The sequence below is a fragment of the Sciurus carolinensis genome, chromosome 7 (genome assembly GCF_902686445.1).
Source record: "Sciurus carolinensis chromosome 7, mSciCar1.2, whole genome shotgun sequence".
Taxonomy (NCBI): Eukaryota; Metazoa; Chordata; class Mammalia; order Rodentia; family Sciuridae; genus Sciurus; species Sciurus carolinensis.
In genome coordinates, this window is record NC_062219.1 from 119,502,046 (window position 1) to 119,517,712 (window position 15,667).

Sequence of the window (15,667 nt, forward strand, 5' to 3'; positions counted from 1 at the left end):
CACTGTCCAGCTCTATTCACAGGCAAACTAAGGGATGGTAGCACTAGGATTTATTAGGATGTGCCTCAGTACAGGCGCTGGGGCTTGCCCATGGTGCTCTTGATGTACAAAGCCCGGACATTCTGCCAATTCTTCTGAGCAATGACACCAGGAAGTTGACAGCCAGGTGGATGTTATACACAAGTTCATCATCTGTCATCTTCACATGACCAACAGCAACAGCCAGACACAGTACCTGGAGGGAGGGAGGAGGGTCAAGTGAGGTTAGTGAAGGGATGGCAAGCTGCTCACCCCTCCTCCCAGTGACCTAAGGAGCAGTACTTGGATTCAGGTCAAGACTAGGGCTATTCAGAAAGCTTCATTCTACTCAGTGCCCCTGCTGTCAAATACCCTGTGTGTTCAAGGAACATGAACCAGAGTTCTGAAGGGCCCCCTGTTTAGAATAGATAAAAACCTGAAACTGAACTCTGCCAGCCCTCCCACCATGGCAACTGACCAGACTGCATTACCTTCTTCATCTGAAACTTGATTGTGGATTTCACCTCATCAACTTTGGCCACCATGTTTTCATTGTGTGTCAGAAGGGAAGGGAATTTGCCAGCTTTATTCAGGCCTGGGCCCAGGATTCGTGGAATCTGCTTGATCAAAGACTCTGAGGCCAAAAAGGCATCATATTTCTTAGCTGGAAAAGAGAAAGCCATTGGATGTTTAGGACCTAGCCAAAGACAGACCTCTAAACATGGGTGTTAAGGTCAGAAAAACACCTGAACCCCCATAGAAATGGGACTCCATGCAGCTCCAACCCTCCAACTCTTCACCCCCCCTACAGGGACCAAGTCTTTTCAACTTCCACATGCCCATGCAGTCTCAAGCTCCATCCTCAAGACTTTTACTGATCCCGAAACCTTGTCTCAAAAGACCAGAATAACCGATAGATAATCCATGGTATGCTGCTGGCAAAGCATTCTCTGCTCAAGACTGCCTGGGTTCAAATTCTTCCTCCTCACTTCCTAGCTGACATGAGACAATGGGGACATCAGGAGCCTAGCTGCAAAACAGGTCTAATACCACTGCCTAAACCACACAGCCTATGGATCAAAAAATAACTCAGAAGTAACAATTCACAGCACTTGGGCTAGTTGACTTAACCTCACCTGACCCTTGTCTTCCACAATCAGGAGCAGTACCTTTACACTGCAGTAAAATCTCACCTCTTAAAGCCAAATGCCTGACCTCCTTTATAAAAGCCCAGCCCTCCAAATACAAAAAATATAAACCCACGCCAGCTCGCTCTGGCTCACCCAGCTTCTTGACCAACTTCTTATTCTTGTTGAGTTTCTTCAGCGCCTCGATGTCCATGTGGGGGATATCCACAGCCTTGGCCTCGTCACAGTGCTGCTGGTCCCCCAGGACGCACACAGAGAACTTAGGGCGGGGGGTGGACTTAAGCCTGCATTTGGGGGACAGAACAGGTCACGCCCAGCCCTGGGCCCCAGGGGCAGGTGAAGGGGCCTGGGACTGCAGCACACACGAGCCTTACCCAGCGTCTCCACATTCACCAACAGCTGGCCTGGCTTCTCAGACCAGCCGGCGGGCTCGGCCAAGGCCTCCCCACGCCTCCCCTCATGTTTTAAGACCCAGGGTGGGGGTCCGTCCAGCCGCGCCTGCGGAGCAGGGGGTCTGAACTACCCTGGCACGTCAGTACGCACGGGCCGCCGCGGGCTCGGCGGGAGCCTCGAAGGGAGCAGACGGGCACGGGGCACTGAGGGCCGGGTGGGGTCAGAACGGTGCCAACCTGACGGTGCCCGAGAAGCGCTTGTCCTTCTGGGGATCATAGTTCTTCAAGCTGATCTGCAGCTCCACCGTCTCCAGAAACCTTAGAGGAAGGGACAACGTCACCCAGCGGCCGGTTTCCCAAACCACCCGGCCCTGTGCTTCCGGGGAGGCCCGCACTTACTTGCGGCGCTTGCGCTGGTTCCCGTGCAGGACTTCCCGCACCGCCTCATACAGGGTGTCGCGAGAGACTTTGCTGCTGCGGGAGAGAAGCGAGCGCGCTCAGGGCGGCTTGGGCCGCACGCCACCACTAACACCCTTGGCGTGCGGCCCAAGGCAAGATCCTCCGGCACCGCATCGGGCGACTGAGGCCCAGAACCTGACAGGGAAACAGGACCGCAAGCCGTCCCACGGTAAAGATGCCCCATGGTGAAGTCGGCGGGGCATCTGGAAATGCGGATGAACGCGGATAACACCCTGAAAACCACTCACCTCATGGCTCTTCGCGCCGCAGTACCAAAAAAAAAAGACTAAGGCAATTTGCGCATGCGCTCAAATAGCGGCCTTGCTCTCGCGAGAACTGTCTTGTTCCTGTGGACTACGTCCAGAACGCTGTGCACTAGCTCAACCCGGAGGAGCGCCACCGTGTGCCGCCGCTGGAGGGCGCCCCCGCCACGCACCGGGCCCACCCGAGCTGCCGCTCTGGGAATGTCCCATCGGCCAGCAGCTGTTGGCTCTTAGTGAAGGGGCAGAGTCTGAAACAGCGCGGAGACCACATCTGCTGACTCCCTGATTAACCTAACTTGACCCTTGTCTTCCAAGACAATCAGGTAAACTGTTCTCATTTAAGCCGGTGAGTCTGTTGATCAGGGAGAGGGCCTCAAGGCAGCTAGCCCCTCTGGCCTGTTGGTTGTGTAATGTCAAGAACTTTTCTTGGGCAAGCTAATCAGTGACAAGAGTAGCCCGAGGAAATAATTATCTCTGCTGTTGAGATTTGCGGAGGTTTTGCAGAACTGAAAAGCATCTCCTGACTAGATTAGGATCAGATACGCATCCTTTGGTCACAAACCTCCACCTGTGAGGTGCCCACCAGTCTGGGATCACCCATTCCTATATAAACTGCCCCTAAACCAGCCTCCCACAAGACGGACAAGAGTCCCCATTTTCTTGATGAGCTGGTTTTCAGTTCAACTTCCTTGCTTCATACCTTGTCTCTAAACCTAGTCTGTATGAAGGTAGCAGCAGAACAGGTCCAGGGCTCAGCCTTCCGCAGTCACACACACTGGGCACGCACTGGGGAAGGACAACCCACAGTGCAATTCTGGCATGTTAGACCCTTAACTCCCTGTCCCACTTCCTCCTGCACTCTTCCTCAACTTTGTTCTCAAAAACAGGCCTTTAGGATTGGGGTTGGGGCTCAGTGGTAGAGCACTTGCCTAGAACATGTGAGGCACTGGGTTCCATCATCAGCACCACATGAAAATAAATAAAATAAAGGTATTATATCCATCTGCAACTTAAAAAAATGCTTTATCCCTAGGCCTGACCTTTCTTTCTCACCATCTTGTCTGAATGGGGGATTGGGGCTTCCTAGGAAGCTGTGGTCAGGGAAGTGTCCAGAAAGTTCTTAGTCCTTGGTCCTTCAATGCCTGCAGTGGGGAAAAGCTGGGAAGATACTATAGTATACTATAGATACTAGTGTTCACTTGTAGCTGATAAGTACATTTACATGTTCAAAGTGTTTTCTATGAATAAGGTGCCTAGCTAGGTGCCTTGGGATACAAACATGTAAAACAGGCCCACAGCACTGCATGTCTGTAAGGTGTGTTCTGTCTCCTCCTCCGCCCCGGTACCCCCAGGAGCCCTCAGCCCCTCCTCAAATGTTATCTGTCCAAACCCTTTCTCAACTCCAGCCTGAGTACTCTCTTCTACTTTTAAGTCCCTGTCCACCGCCCCCCCAGTGGTTGCTACATGCCTCACCAATCCAATAGGCAGTTCTGATGGGGCTGCATGGGGGTGGGCAGGATGTCCCACACATTACTGGCTCACAGAAAGTAAATGAATGAATTTCAGAAAAAACGCTCTACAAACTTCCCCTTACCAGGGAAAAGATGCCCCCTGTTACTGAGCAGGGGGCCACAGGGAGTGGAGGATAGCTCATAAGTACCCAGAGTCACTTGAGAGGGCAGGCAGGCACTGCTTCTAATGAGACATCATTCAACCACCTGCTTTTTATTAAACACTATTGACAGATTATTCAATCATAAACAAGAAAGAGGGTCATAACACACCTGAGCCTGAGAGTTGTGCTGAGCACAATGGTACCCCAGATCTCCGCAGCACTGTGTGTCTACCACTGACCCTACTGAGCATCACCACTGACTCTACTTAGGCCTACCAGAAGTTCCATCCTGCAGCCTGAGAAGTGATGAGGAGTGAGCCCAGGCCAGCAGCCCCCTCCCTTCACCCCAGAGCTCCCCCTCCTGACTGGGAGGTCAAGATGGCCTCTGCAGCCTGGAACAGGGAGGCATTTGGTCAGTCTGGATCAGCCAGGATCAGTCTAGGCAGGGGTCAGGGTAGTGCTGAGGGCAAAAATGTCCTTCAGGAAGCTGGTGATGGAGCTCCAGGTAGGTGATCCCTTGGTGGATGGTCAGTGGCCCAGATGTCTTAGGGCGGCCTGAAGGGACTTCCTCAGGAAGGTGGTGTTGGACTCTAGGACCACAGCCAGGTCCAGCCTCTGGGGCCTCAGTGATCTGGGGAGGAGGAAGCATCATGTCAAGACTCCATCAACTGGTCCTTCTCCTTGCCTCTCTACTCCAGGGCCCTGTTCAGGAAGGCGAGAGGAGACCAGGACACAAGGACCAGGGGAGGAAGAACGGGAAGGCTCCTGAGCAATCAAACCTTATTATTTCACCATGGTTAACCAGCCATGGATTCAGGTGGATCTGGAATCAAATACTAGTTGCACAACTTACGAGTAAGTTACACTAATAGCACTCGGCAAGTGTCGGGTACTTACTGTGTGGCGACACCTACACACCTTCCTCCTGTAGTTCTCACAACCATCCCTTTCACAGACCAGAGACAGGTTCAAGAATCCCGGGGGCTGCCACCTTCCTTTTGGACCTCTCATTCATTCTCCTTTCTGACTGCGGCTACCACGTCCTGACAGCTCTCAGGCCCTGCGTCTTCCTTCTCCAATCCCCACTCCTCAAGGCAACCAGAGGCTTCTTTTTTCATAGTAGAAATATGCAATTCCTCCCCTTAGTTGACCCTGTCCTCCAATCCCAGGCTAGTGAATAGGAAAGACATGGAAACAGATAACTGTAATATCTGGCCCCAAGAGGTGCTAGCTGGATGAATAAACCCCTAAGCAGTTCCATTTCCCAGTCCTGGGCTTGAACTTCTGTTTCCCTGGCAAGTGTTTTTATCCCTTGAAAATCTGTATAACCTCATGGCAGGCCCAGAACAGCCTGGCCAGTAGGACCAGTCCCTGTGGCCTGTTGACACTCACACTGGCCTGGTACTTGGTCATCACCGTCAGCAAGAGTTTGGCATAGGCCATGGAGGGTGGTGGCTGCCAGCCCCTCAGTACAGAGCTTCTCCATCAAGATGCTGAACTTGCCCGGGGTCATCTCTACCTGCACACGTTGAGAGATGGAGGCAAATCACAAGAAAGGCCTGGGCACTTCACTCAGCCACTCCTGGAGTCAATTCCTAACTCCATTTCCTCAATAGGTGACCCTGGGCAAGCAGCTTAACCAATGCTGTAGTCTGGAATGTCCCCTAAAGGTCCACATGTTGAAGGCTTGGTGCCCAGGGTGGCACTACTGTGGAAGGTAGGGGAGCCTTTAGGGAGGTGTATCCTAGAAGAAGTCATTGGTGGTGGGCCATGGAAAAGGAAGGTTGGGACCCCAGCCCCTCCTCTCTGTCTCTTTCCGTCTGCTTCCTGGTCACCATGAGGTGAGCAATCTCCTCTGCCACATATTCCTGCAGCCAGGATCAACTGCCTTACCACACACTCAAAAGCAACTGGGCCAACCATGGACTGAAACTTTAGAAACCATGAGCCAAATAAACCTTTCCTCCTTGTTAGCTGTTCATCGCAGATATTTTGTCACAGTGACAGAGAGCTAAGCTTCAGTTTCCACATCTGTAAAATAGAGCCCAAAATATCTAACTCTGAGGGTTAGGGCTGTAGCTCAGAGGCTGAGTATTTGCCTAGCTCGTGGAGGCCCTGGGTTTGGTCCTCAGCACTACATAAAAAATAAACCAAAAAAAGGCATTTGGTCCCTCTACAACTACAAAGAAAAAAAATCTAATTCTGAAGATCGTAAAAAGGATAAATGAAATAATGCACACAGAACCTGACACAGGTCTCAGAAAATGATGGCCATTGTTGCGAGGACTGAGGTAAAGCCAAGGATGCTAATCTGCCTCAGTGGCTAAAGATATAAAGGAGTGAGAGGTTCCAAGGGACACTCCAGCACTTCATAATAACTTAATAAATACAGTTACTGTACATCAGGCACTGTTCTGAGCACAGTACACCAATTACCTCATTCATTTAAACTTTATCCCAGTCTCATGGGGTAGATACCATCATAACTCCCCTTTTTTAGATGAGGAAACTAAAGCATAAAGAAATGTCAACTTGCCAGGCACAGTGGCACAAGTCTGTAATACCAGTGACTCAGGAGGCTTAGGCAGGAGGATTGCAAGTTCAAGGCCAGCCTCAACACTTAGTGAGACCCTGTCTCAAAATAAAAAATAAAAAGGGCTGGGAATGTGGCTCAGTGATTAAGTGTCCCTAAATTAAATCCCTGGTACCAAAAACAAAAAATAAAGAAATATTATGAACATCTGAATCTACTACCTATTCGAAACTTAATTCACACGTACGTATCAAAAAATCCTGCCCTAGAGCTCCACAGCTAATAAGAGGTAGAGCTAGATGGACCACATGGTCAGCTCTGTGCTCCTGGCCATGCAAGCTGCAGGGAACCACACTGTAGGGTGACTGTCCTGCTCATTTCTCCCCACTGAAGGACTCAGAACCCAGGATCCCTGCATCCTCTGTAGCCTCCACAGCAGGCTGCTCACCTGCCGTTCCAGGAGTGACTGCAGCACCAGGAAAGTCTCTTCCTTCCAGGTCAGCTCCAAGATCTGCCTGCAAAGAAATAGCCCTGGTGAGAAAGGCCCAGCTGCCCATCCAAACCTGGATTTTCACTGCTCTTAATAAGGCAGGGCAAGTTCCCGGGGCCAGCCAGGATCCCTGTGATGCGGGCAGCAGCCCTCGTAGCCACGGCTGCAGAGTCCATACATGCACTAGGAAGGCCACAACCCCAAGATCCCCAGGAGCTGATGGTAAAGTGTGAAGTAGAAAGGTGGATATGAGGTGTTCCACAAAGCTCCTGTGTTAATGCAGTGGGTAAAATGATTGAATCGCCAGAGCTGTGACCTATCAATACATCCTAATCTGAATGGACTAAGCAGGTACTAAGTACAGGCAGGTAGGGTGTACCTTTGGGGTTTATTTGTCCCTGGCGCCTCTATCTCTCTCTCTGCTTCCCAGTAGCTATGAGCTGAGCAGTTTTCTTCCACCATGATGCTCTACCTCACCTTGAGCACAGAGCAGAGGAGTTGGCTGACCATGGAATAAACCTCCGAAACCATAAGCCAAAATAAACTTTTCCTCCTCCAAGTTGGACTTGTTGGGTATTTTGGCCACAGCAACAAAAATTGGATTAATATAGTCTCCTACTAAAAAATAACTAGGAGTCAAGAGTGCACCTTGAGAACCAAAGGTGAAGGAAACTCGGAGAGGAGGAAAGCAATGCTGAGATGTCACACCTAAGGCTTCCTGGAGCAGGTGAGCCTTCCCTGCCAAGCTCAACCCACGCAACAGCCACTCCAGCTGCACTTCCTGTTCCACTGTGCCGTCTGCCCCTCGTTTCAAAAGGCAGCACATCATGGTGGAGACTCTGGTTTCCTGGGCAGGCAGGTTTGGGTTTGATCCCAGGCTTTACACTTGTTGGCTGGGTGACCTTTGGCCAAGCCCTTAACCTCTCTAAGCACTTCTTCCAGCTCTAAGTCAGCAGCACGCCTGCTTCACAGGACTGAATGAAGACCAATGAGACTCTAAAGCCCAGAGAAAATGCTCAATGGAAGCTGCTATTATCTTTGAGGCGATTCCCTCTCCTAATTAGCATTTTATATTTCACGTTTGTGTCCAATGAGGTCTTTCTCATTATTTCATGTCTGTATCAATTTTAATATCCCAATTTAACACCATCTTAATATCAATTTTTGAGTACTTATTAGATGCCAAATACTGTGAGTTCATTATATGCATCATCACATTTGATATCTAGAAAAGTTTTATGAAGTAAATATCACCCCCATTTTCACATGAGGAAACTGAGGCTCACAGAGATGGAGTAGCATGTTTGAGTTCATGTATCTAAATAAAAGGAGAGGTTAGGACTTGAAGCTGTGTCTGACTCTGGAGCCAGTGCCCTTAACCACCATGCCATGTTCCAACTAGGCTGTGAAGTACTGAAGTACTCCAGGGCAGGGACCACCAGCCTCTGTCTGCATTCCCAAGGCATCTGGCATGGAGCTGCCCCACACCCCACAGAGGCACAGGGTGGGAGATGGACGGCAACCCTGGGCTCAGGAGGTGCGTGGGAAAGTGAACGGAATGGCAACTAGCCTGGCTCATGGGTGGAGGGCATGAGGCAGGTTCAAGCTCCAGTGAGAGGGGCATCAGCTATACGGCATCCTGTCCGAGGCACAGGGTCTGGTGCCCAGCTGGCTGACACCTGAGCACCAGGCGCAGGCCTGGCCCGGGGAGCAGTGGGGGGCGACATGAGTCCTGCACACTTACCCCAGCATTAGGCCCTGTGTGTCTGGCTCCAGGGATTCGTCCTTCATAAGGCCACACAGTAACTCTGTCTGAGCTGGACCTGGGCCAGGGAGGGCAAAGGGCAGGAGGTGGGACCAGGGGAACAGGATGACTGGTCTGTTATAGGGGAATCATGGGGGAAGCAACAGATGTTTTCACCCACTGAAAACTCAACTCCTACCAGCAAAGGGTGCTGGGCACAGAGGGCAGAGGTATCAGCCTGGGGCTGGTTCTGGAATCACCTATGCTGGGAGCCTGGAGCACGGGGACAAGGAGGGCTCTGCAGACAGGGTAGGTGTACTTGGCACAGAACGAAGTCAGGGCCGTCCTGAGCAGCCGGGAAGCAGAGGAAGTCAGGGAGAGGATCTGCAACCAACAGGGAGCAAACAGTAATTCACTTCTCTTCCTTCAATAAATGTTTAGAGATATATTTCAGATGATGATACATGTTACGCAGGAAAAAATTACAAGTTCTTTCATCCAGGACTCACAGGGACCTATCCAGCTTCCCTCTCCAGCTCCCAAGTCCCTGAAGGCCCCTCAATCAGCTTCTGAAAGGGTCCTGAGGCCCCAGAAGGTAGAGTTAGATGCCATGTGGGTAGATGGCCAGGAGACCCATGCCCCTGGATCTGTGCCCCAGGCTGCCCAGACAGGCCGGACGCCTACGAGGCCAGGCACACCCTCTTCTGAGGGCTCAGACATTCTCCCCATTGTCCCTGGTACTCCCAGTGAACCTACCCGTCCAAGAAAGAGGCTCCTGGTCAGCACAGTGGCATTGCTGAAGCTGAGGTCTGGGGAGAGGGCCAGCAGCCAGGTGCAGAGCTGCAGGAGGCCTGCCGCTGAGAGCTGGGGGAGCTGCAGCTGGGCACACAGCAGCTCCATCTGCCAGGACGGGGGACACAGGGATGCTCAGTCCAACTCTGCTAGGCAGTCGAAAGCCAAGTGGGCAGAGCCAGGACGCTCCAGGACAAGATAAGGGTGGGAGAACTGTGGGAAGGAATCCACGCAGGGTGACCCTACCCTAGAGACAGAAAAGGGTGAGATTCCCCCAGGAGGTAAGGAAACCTAAGTTAAAATGGAAAAAGGTGGGAAGAGTGGCTGTAACCACGGGGACAGGCAGTCCCTGCTCTCACCTGGCTGGGACTACATTCATGGAGAAGCTGCAGCTCACTTGGTGGGGCAGCCTCCAACCCCTCCATTCCCTGGGGAGGCAAGTCCCACGTTAGGGCTGGCAGAGTCCTTGATGACGCCTCCCTGAGGCCACCCCTTCAATTGGGCCACCAGACGGGAGGAACTTGGCTGGGGTTAGATGGCCTGTCTACTCTCGGGCCAACACAAGCTTCGGCAGTGACCATCCTCAGACCTTCCCTCTAACCCCACCGCCCACCAGCCTGTTCCTCAGTGTGCTGGGGCTTCCTTGAGCATGGCTGAGGTCTGGGCAGAGGGCTATGGTGAGCAGGGTAGGGTCAATCACCTCCCCACAGGTCTTCAGTAGCTGCTGCAGCCTGGGCACCTGGTCCTGCAGAGGAGAGTCCAGTCACTGCCAAGTCCCTGCAGCACAGCCCTAAGCTCCGTCCCAGCTCCCTCTCCTAAGAGGCCCCTGGTCAGCTGGGCACAGTGGTGCATGCCTGTAATCCCAGCAACTCAGCAGGCTGAGACAGGAGGATTGCAAGTTTGAGGCCAGCCTCAGCAATTTAGTGAGACCCAAACAAAAAATACAAAAGGACTGGGAATGTTAACCCAGTAGTAAAGCACCCCTGGGGTCAATAACCAGTACTGGGGGGAGAAAAAGAGAGGCCCCTGTTAAGTGGGAGCTAGTGGACAAAGATGAGTTGAGAGCTAAGAACATGAAGCCTCTATCTTGCAAAGTCCCTCAGAGTCCACACCAGGTAGGCCCATGTAAAATCCAGTTGTCTAGACTTGTCTTCTCTGCATCCAACACTAATGAAGTAGACTGGGCCCCTGACTGGTAGGGCAGGCTGGATGTGCAGGTGTGAGTCCCCTTAGCCCCTAGGATGGATACCAGGGTGGCTGGCTTAAGTCTCTCACCTTGCTTGGTACCCTTTAACAACCCTACATTACAGATGGTTAGAAGTGTTTCCCACCTCCAGTAACTTCCTCCCAACCCCATCCATAAGTCCACAGGGGACACTCCACCCCTGTAGGCCTCTATCCCCTGCCCATGAACTTGAGTTATCCCAGTTGGGAAACCACGTCCCAACCAGCCTCCACCATAGATAAACCCTGCCTCCTCACCACACTACCTGGACAGCTCTGGGCAACTTCATGCTTGTAGCAAGACCCTTGGCTTCCTCCAGACTCTGGCTAGCCTCACTGGCCTCAGCTCCCACATCTGGCTGGTTCTTAATGGGTGATGCGCCTCCATCTGTCAGGGATTCCAATGACTCGTGTTCAAGACTCTCCTCTTTATGATCCTCTCCCTCGCAATCTCGGAACCTTTTGGGGGCCCTCTCCCCCTCAGGACTGGCAGGCTCTTCCTCTGGCTCCATTCTGCGTTTCCCACGATGCTGTGAGTTCCTGTCCTCCTCTTCCTCCTCCTCTTCAGGGTCTGGAGCCTGGGGTAACTTCAACCCCCTGCCCCCCTGGCCCAGCTGCCTACACAGGCCTTGGAGCTGTCTCTGGCACCCTTCGGACAATGGTGAGGCTCCCTCAAGAGACACTCCAATCCCCAGATCCCTTTGTAGAAATGCTCCCAGGGATCGGAGCCAGGCATCAGGAGCAGAGACTGAGTCCTGTCGGGCAATCCGCAGCAGAGAGAGGAGCTTGCTTTCAGGCAGTGATGGTCGAACAGCCATTAGCAGGGACATCAGGTTCCTCTGGCATAACGCAGGCAATCGCAGCAACAGTGGTTTCCTGGGTAGCAGAGGGAGAGCAAGCAGTCAGAGCATCTTGCTGAAGGAAGCTCAGGGGAGATTAAGTCAGGCTGGGGGCACCATGGCAGGGGACAGATGGGAGACAGCAGCACCTGCAAGAGTTGGTGCGGGACTGGGGCTGTAGCTCAGTGGTAGAATGCTTGCCTCCCACGTGTGAGGCACTGGGTTCGATTCTCAGTACCACATAAAAATAAATAAAGATATTGTGTCCAAGTACAACTAAGAAACATTAAAAAAAAAAAAAAAGAAAAAGGAGTTGGTGTGGATGGACAGAGGACAGCATGAGTCATTGGCAAGTGTTCACTGAGCATCTACTGTACACCAGGCCCCGCTCTTGACCCCTTGGACATCTCCTATTTCAACTAAGAAATTAATGTCAGAACTTATTCTATAAAATCCGAGGTTTTTCTTGTTGCTGCTGTCCGTTTTGAGGTGTCGGGGATGGAACTAGGGCCTCTGCATACCAAGCACTCCACCTCTGAGCCCCATCCCCAGCCCCAGGCTTGTTTTGTGGACAAAGAAAAAAGTTCATTTCCATATTTTAGGTCAAAACACTACAAAACAACACTCCAGGATGCTATTTATGCTCAATAGGCTGTCCCCTGGAACTGTCAGTTACTCATCCCTCTAGCTCTCACATTCCTGTCGCCAAACTGTTACTGAAACAAAAGGCAGTCTCCTTCCTCTGGGTAGCCGCATCCCCTTGGTGCATGTTTATTGAATGAATTAACTCTCTGAGAATAAGTGTGCAGAGATAGGCAAGGGCTGCTGTGGGCAGAGAAGGCTTCACAGAGGAGGCGAGACTTCTAACAGGAGTCGTAACAATCTTCGCTCCATCTTTAATTTCCAAACAGTATCACAGAGGCAAAGGGGGAGAGCGGAGGAGGGCTTTTGGAAGCCCAGGGGTAAAGGCAGAAGAAGAAAAACTCCCTCCTTGCAAGTACCCAGCATTCTTTGATTTAACACTATCCTCCCATGCCCTGAAGGCCCATAATGCAATGCAACTGTCAGTAGTTTTACAGAGGCACAAATCCAGACCCTATGTGACCTGAGGCTTGATGAGGCAAGCAAGTCATGGTTGCATCTAGCCTACCACCCATTATGCCTAAGCTGCTCCCTCTGTGTGACTTTGCAGGGCTTTATGTCATACCACACACAGGCTCTTGGCATGAGAGGAAGGAGGAAAAAAGCAAACTTTCATTTCTTTGTGGAAGACTCTATGTGGCAGGGCACATGGTACATGCCTTGTAATACCAGCAACTTGGGAGGCTGAGGCGGGGAGGACAAGTTCAAGGTGAGCCTTGACTATTCAGAGAGGACTCTATCAGTGGTAGAGTACCCCTGGATTCAATCCCCAGTATTCGCCGTCCCCCCACCCCCAAAAAAAGCCACCAATGTGGCACACACCTATAATCCCAGCAGCTTAGGAGGACTAAAGTAGGTTCACAAATTCGAGGCCACCTCAGCAACGTAGCAAGAGCCTGTCTCAAAAAACAAAAAGGGCTAGCTGGGGAAATGGCTCAGTGGTTAAGAGCCCCTAGGTTCAATCCCTGGTACCAAAGGAAAAAAAAAAAAAAAAAAAAGGAAAGAAAGAAAAGAACTACAATAACAAAAAAGATGGTTAACTTATGCTGGGATGATTCTAGGGGCAGAAAGATATGGAAGACCCTATTCCAAGGGTTTTGTGGTACCATGGATCCATGGTACCTTATTTAGTGTCACGAGCCCCTTCTCTGAATGAGAGTTGAATGAGTTAAACAAAATACCTAGGATTACAAAGGAAATTAAGTATACTGAAATACAGTTCTATCCGTGGGCCCTAGGTTAATATTCCTCTTACTCTATCCATAAAAAGGCAGGAAACTGGACAAACATTACTATACTTTCCAGCTTAAGGATTCAGACAAGTTCTCTTGACCCAGCTCTTTCATGAAATTCAGCACATCTGTAACCCCAACAACTGGAGAGACTGAGGAATGAGGATTCCAAATCCAAGGTCAGCCTCAACAACTAAATGAGACCCTGTTTCAAATTTAAAAAATAAAAACTGAGAAGGGTTGGGGATGTAGCTCAGAGGTAGAGCACCACTGGGTTCAAACTCCAGTATTGCAAAGAAAAAAAAAGTCAAAAGTATGGGAAGGATATACTAGAACTTCTTGATACTTACTTATCTAACACACAAGAAATTCCACAGTGCAAATTTAACATATTGTTTGCCCTCCATAAGCCAGTTTCCCAGCCCAAACAACTCTGGGGAGGCATGTACCACTAGAGACTGAGGATGGGATGGCACCTCACTCTGCATTTTCTGTGTTTGAGTTAACTGCTACTTAAGTGCAGTTACAGGTCTGCACAGGCATCTTCACAAAGTGGACAGGTGGTTAAAAGGATGCCTGCAAAGCAATTGAAGATTGAGGATGGGGCCAGTAAAGGAAGAACAATCACATAAGAAAATGACCACATGGCACTTGAACTCCTAGGAATTCCTGTCAGTCATGAAAAGAGATTAAGAAAAAGTCCAAAACCATTCAAAAAACTAGAAATTATCAAGATCACTAAAAAATAGATTCATAGTTATTATTTTCAAGGAAAGTCTTGCCTGAAAGTGTGTATCACTTTTAAAAACTGAGATTAAAAGTCACCAAATTAGATGTTTATTTCATCACTTATCACATCTGTTTTAAATAAGCATTTCTGCCTATAATCCCAGCTACTCAGGAGGCTGAGGCAGTAGGATCACAAGTTCAAGGCCAGCCTTGGCAACTTAATGAGACCCCTGTCTCAAAATTTAAAAAAAAGAAAAAGAAAGAAAGAAAAAAGAGCTGAGGATGTAGCTCAGAGGCTAAACTCTGGTGAGTTCAATCCCTGTATATTTTATAATGTACATAGCTTACCAATGGTGTGCATTTCCTGTGTGAGTATACCTGTATTGAAGGTATATTCTATTTTCTTAGAAATGAAGTATAGGATCAAAATCGGTTTAACATCATTTATAATTAATTTATATACGCCCAACAGAAGGGGTGTCTTCGTATCCACAGTGTCCAGTACTGCCCCGCACATAGTTGGTGCCCAATAAAGCATGCGACTCCTCCCAGGGTGCCCGGGAGCGCGCCCCTCGCAGTGGGCAGTGATTTAACCTCAGCGCTGAGTCCCCTCTTCAATAACAGAGGTAGCGACCGTCTGGCCTCTGGCGACTGCAGCGGGGTGGTGAGCCGAAGACTTACAGCTCCAGGCGGGCGTCGGGTCCCTGAAGGACTGGCTCCTCTTGGCACAGAGCCTCCAGGAAAGCGGCCCCAGTCGAAGGGCTCCCCACCGCGGCGACCCCAGCGCCCGCAGCACCCCGAGGCCGCGCCGCGCCCCCTCAGGCCCTGCCTGCAGCGCCTGCAGCAGGAGGCGGGCGGGTGTCTCCAAGGACGCCCAAGGTGCAGATCCCGCATTCCCAGTCCGAGGGTCGCCGCGTCCGGGGTCGCCATACCCGGGCGCGGATGCTGCTCCACCCTGATCCCCCACACTAATTAGGGCCTCAGCTTCGAGGCTGGCCCCGACGCGGGCAGCGGCGACTGGCCTCCTGCAGCGCGGGACACAGTTCCTCCAAGGCGTTCGTGGATGCAAACGTGGACTGCAGTCCTCAGCCCCAAGCCGTTCCCGCGCTGAGGAGCAGGGAGCGCAGGCGGGGCCACAGCGGAGGCGGGGGCTCCAGTGCAGACAGGAAGAGGCTGGGTCCACAAATCGCGAGGCCGGAGAGTAGGTGTGGGGCCAATGACGGGGGCGTGTCCAGAACGGGCGGTTGGCTTGTGGGCGGAGTCACGTCAGAGCGGGGCTTAATGGGGCGGGGCTTAATGGGGCGGGGCTTAATGGAGGGGCGGATCCTCCGCTCCTGACCCTACGTGCCTTCATCTGTCACTCGCCGAAGTGGTGGGGCAGATTAGAGGCGCGGAGGCTGGGGATGTAGTTCAGTGGTAGAGTGCTTACCTGGCCTGTGCTAGAACCTGGGTGGGATTCCCCAGTACCGCAGAGAAAGAAAAGACAAAAAAAGGTGGTGTCTACCATGCCATTTAACTTCAACCAGCCAAATGCTGCCCCATTTGGT

The 15,667-nt window shown here is 51.3% G+C and overlaps 2 protein-coding genes across 2 annotated transcripts; both read right to left on the reverse strand.

Annotated features, from left to right (window-relative positions):
• Nucleotides 1-35: 35 nt before the first annotated feature.
• Nucleotides 36-2,334, reverse strand: Rpl10a (ribosomal protein L10a). The gene is given in 7 exon segments (XM_047557436.1): nt 36-136; nt 139-235; nt 510-682; nt 1,302-1,450; nt 1,796-1,876; nt 1,958-2,032; nt 2,266-2,334. Coding segments are annotated over 7 exon segments (651 nt in total). The 5' UTR covers nt 2,271-2,334; the 3' UTR covers nt 36-65.
• A 1,902-nt stretch (nt 2,335-4,236) lies between these two features.
• On the reverse strand, nt 4,237-15,474 carry Fance (FA complementation group E). Its single transcript, XM_047559214.1, is given in 14 exon segments — nt 4,237-4,287; nt 5,288-5,341; nt 5,343-5,414; nt 6,877-6,943; nt 8,663-8,741; nt 8,923-9,046; nt 9,419-9,562; nt 9,814-9,882; nt 10,155-10,199; nt 10,945-11,554; nt 14,802-14,863; nt 14,865-14,894; nt 14,896-15,368; nt 15,465-15,474. Coding segments are annotated over 14 exon segments (1,890 nt in total).
• Nucleotides 15,475-15,667: the final 193 nt, after the last annotated feature.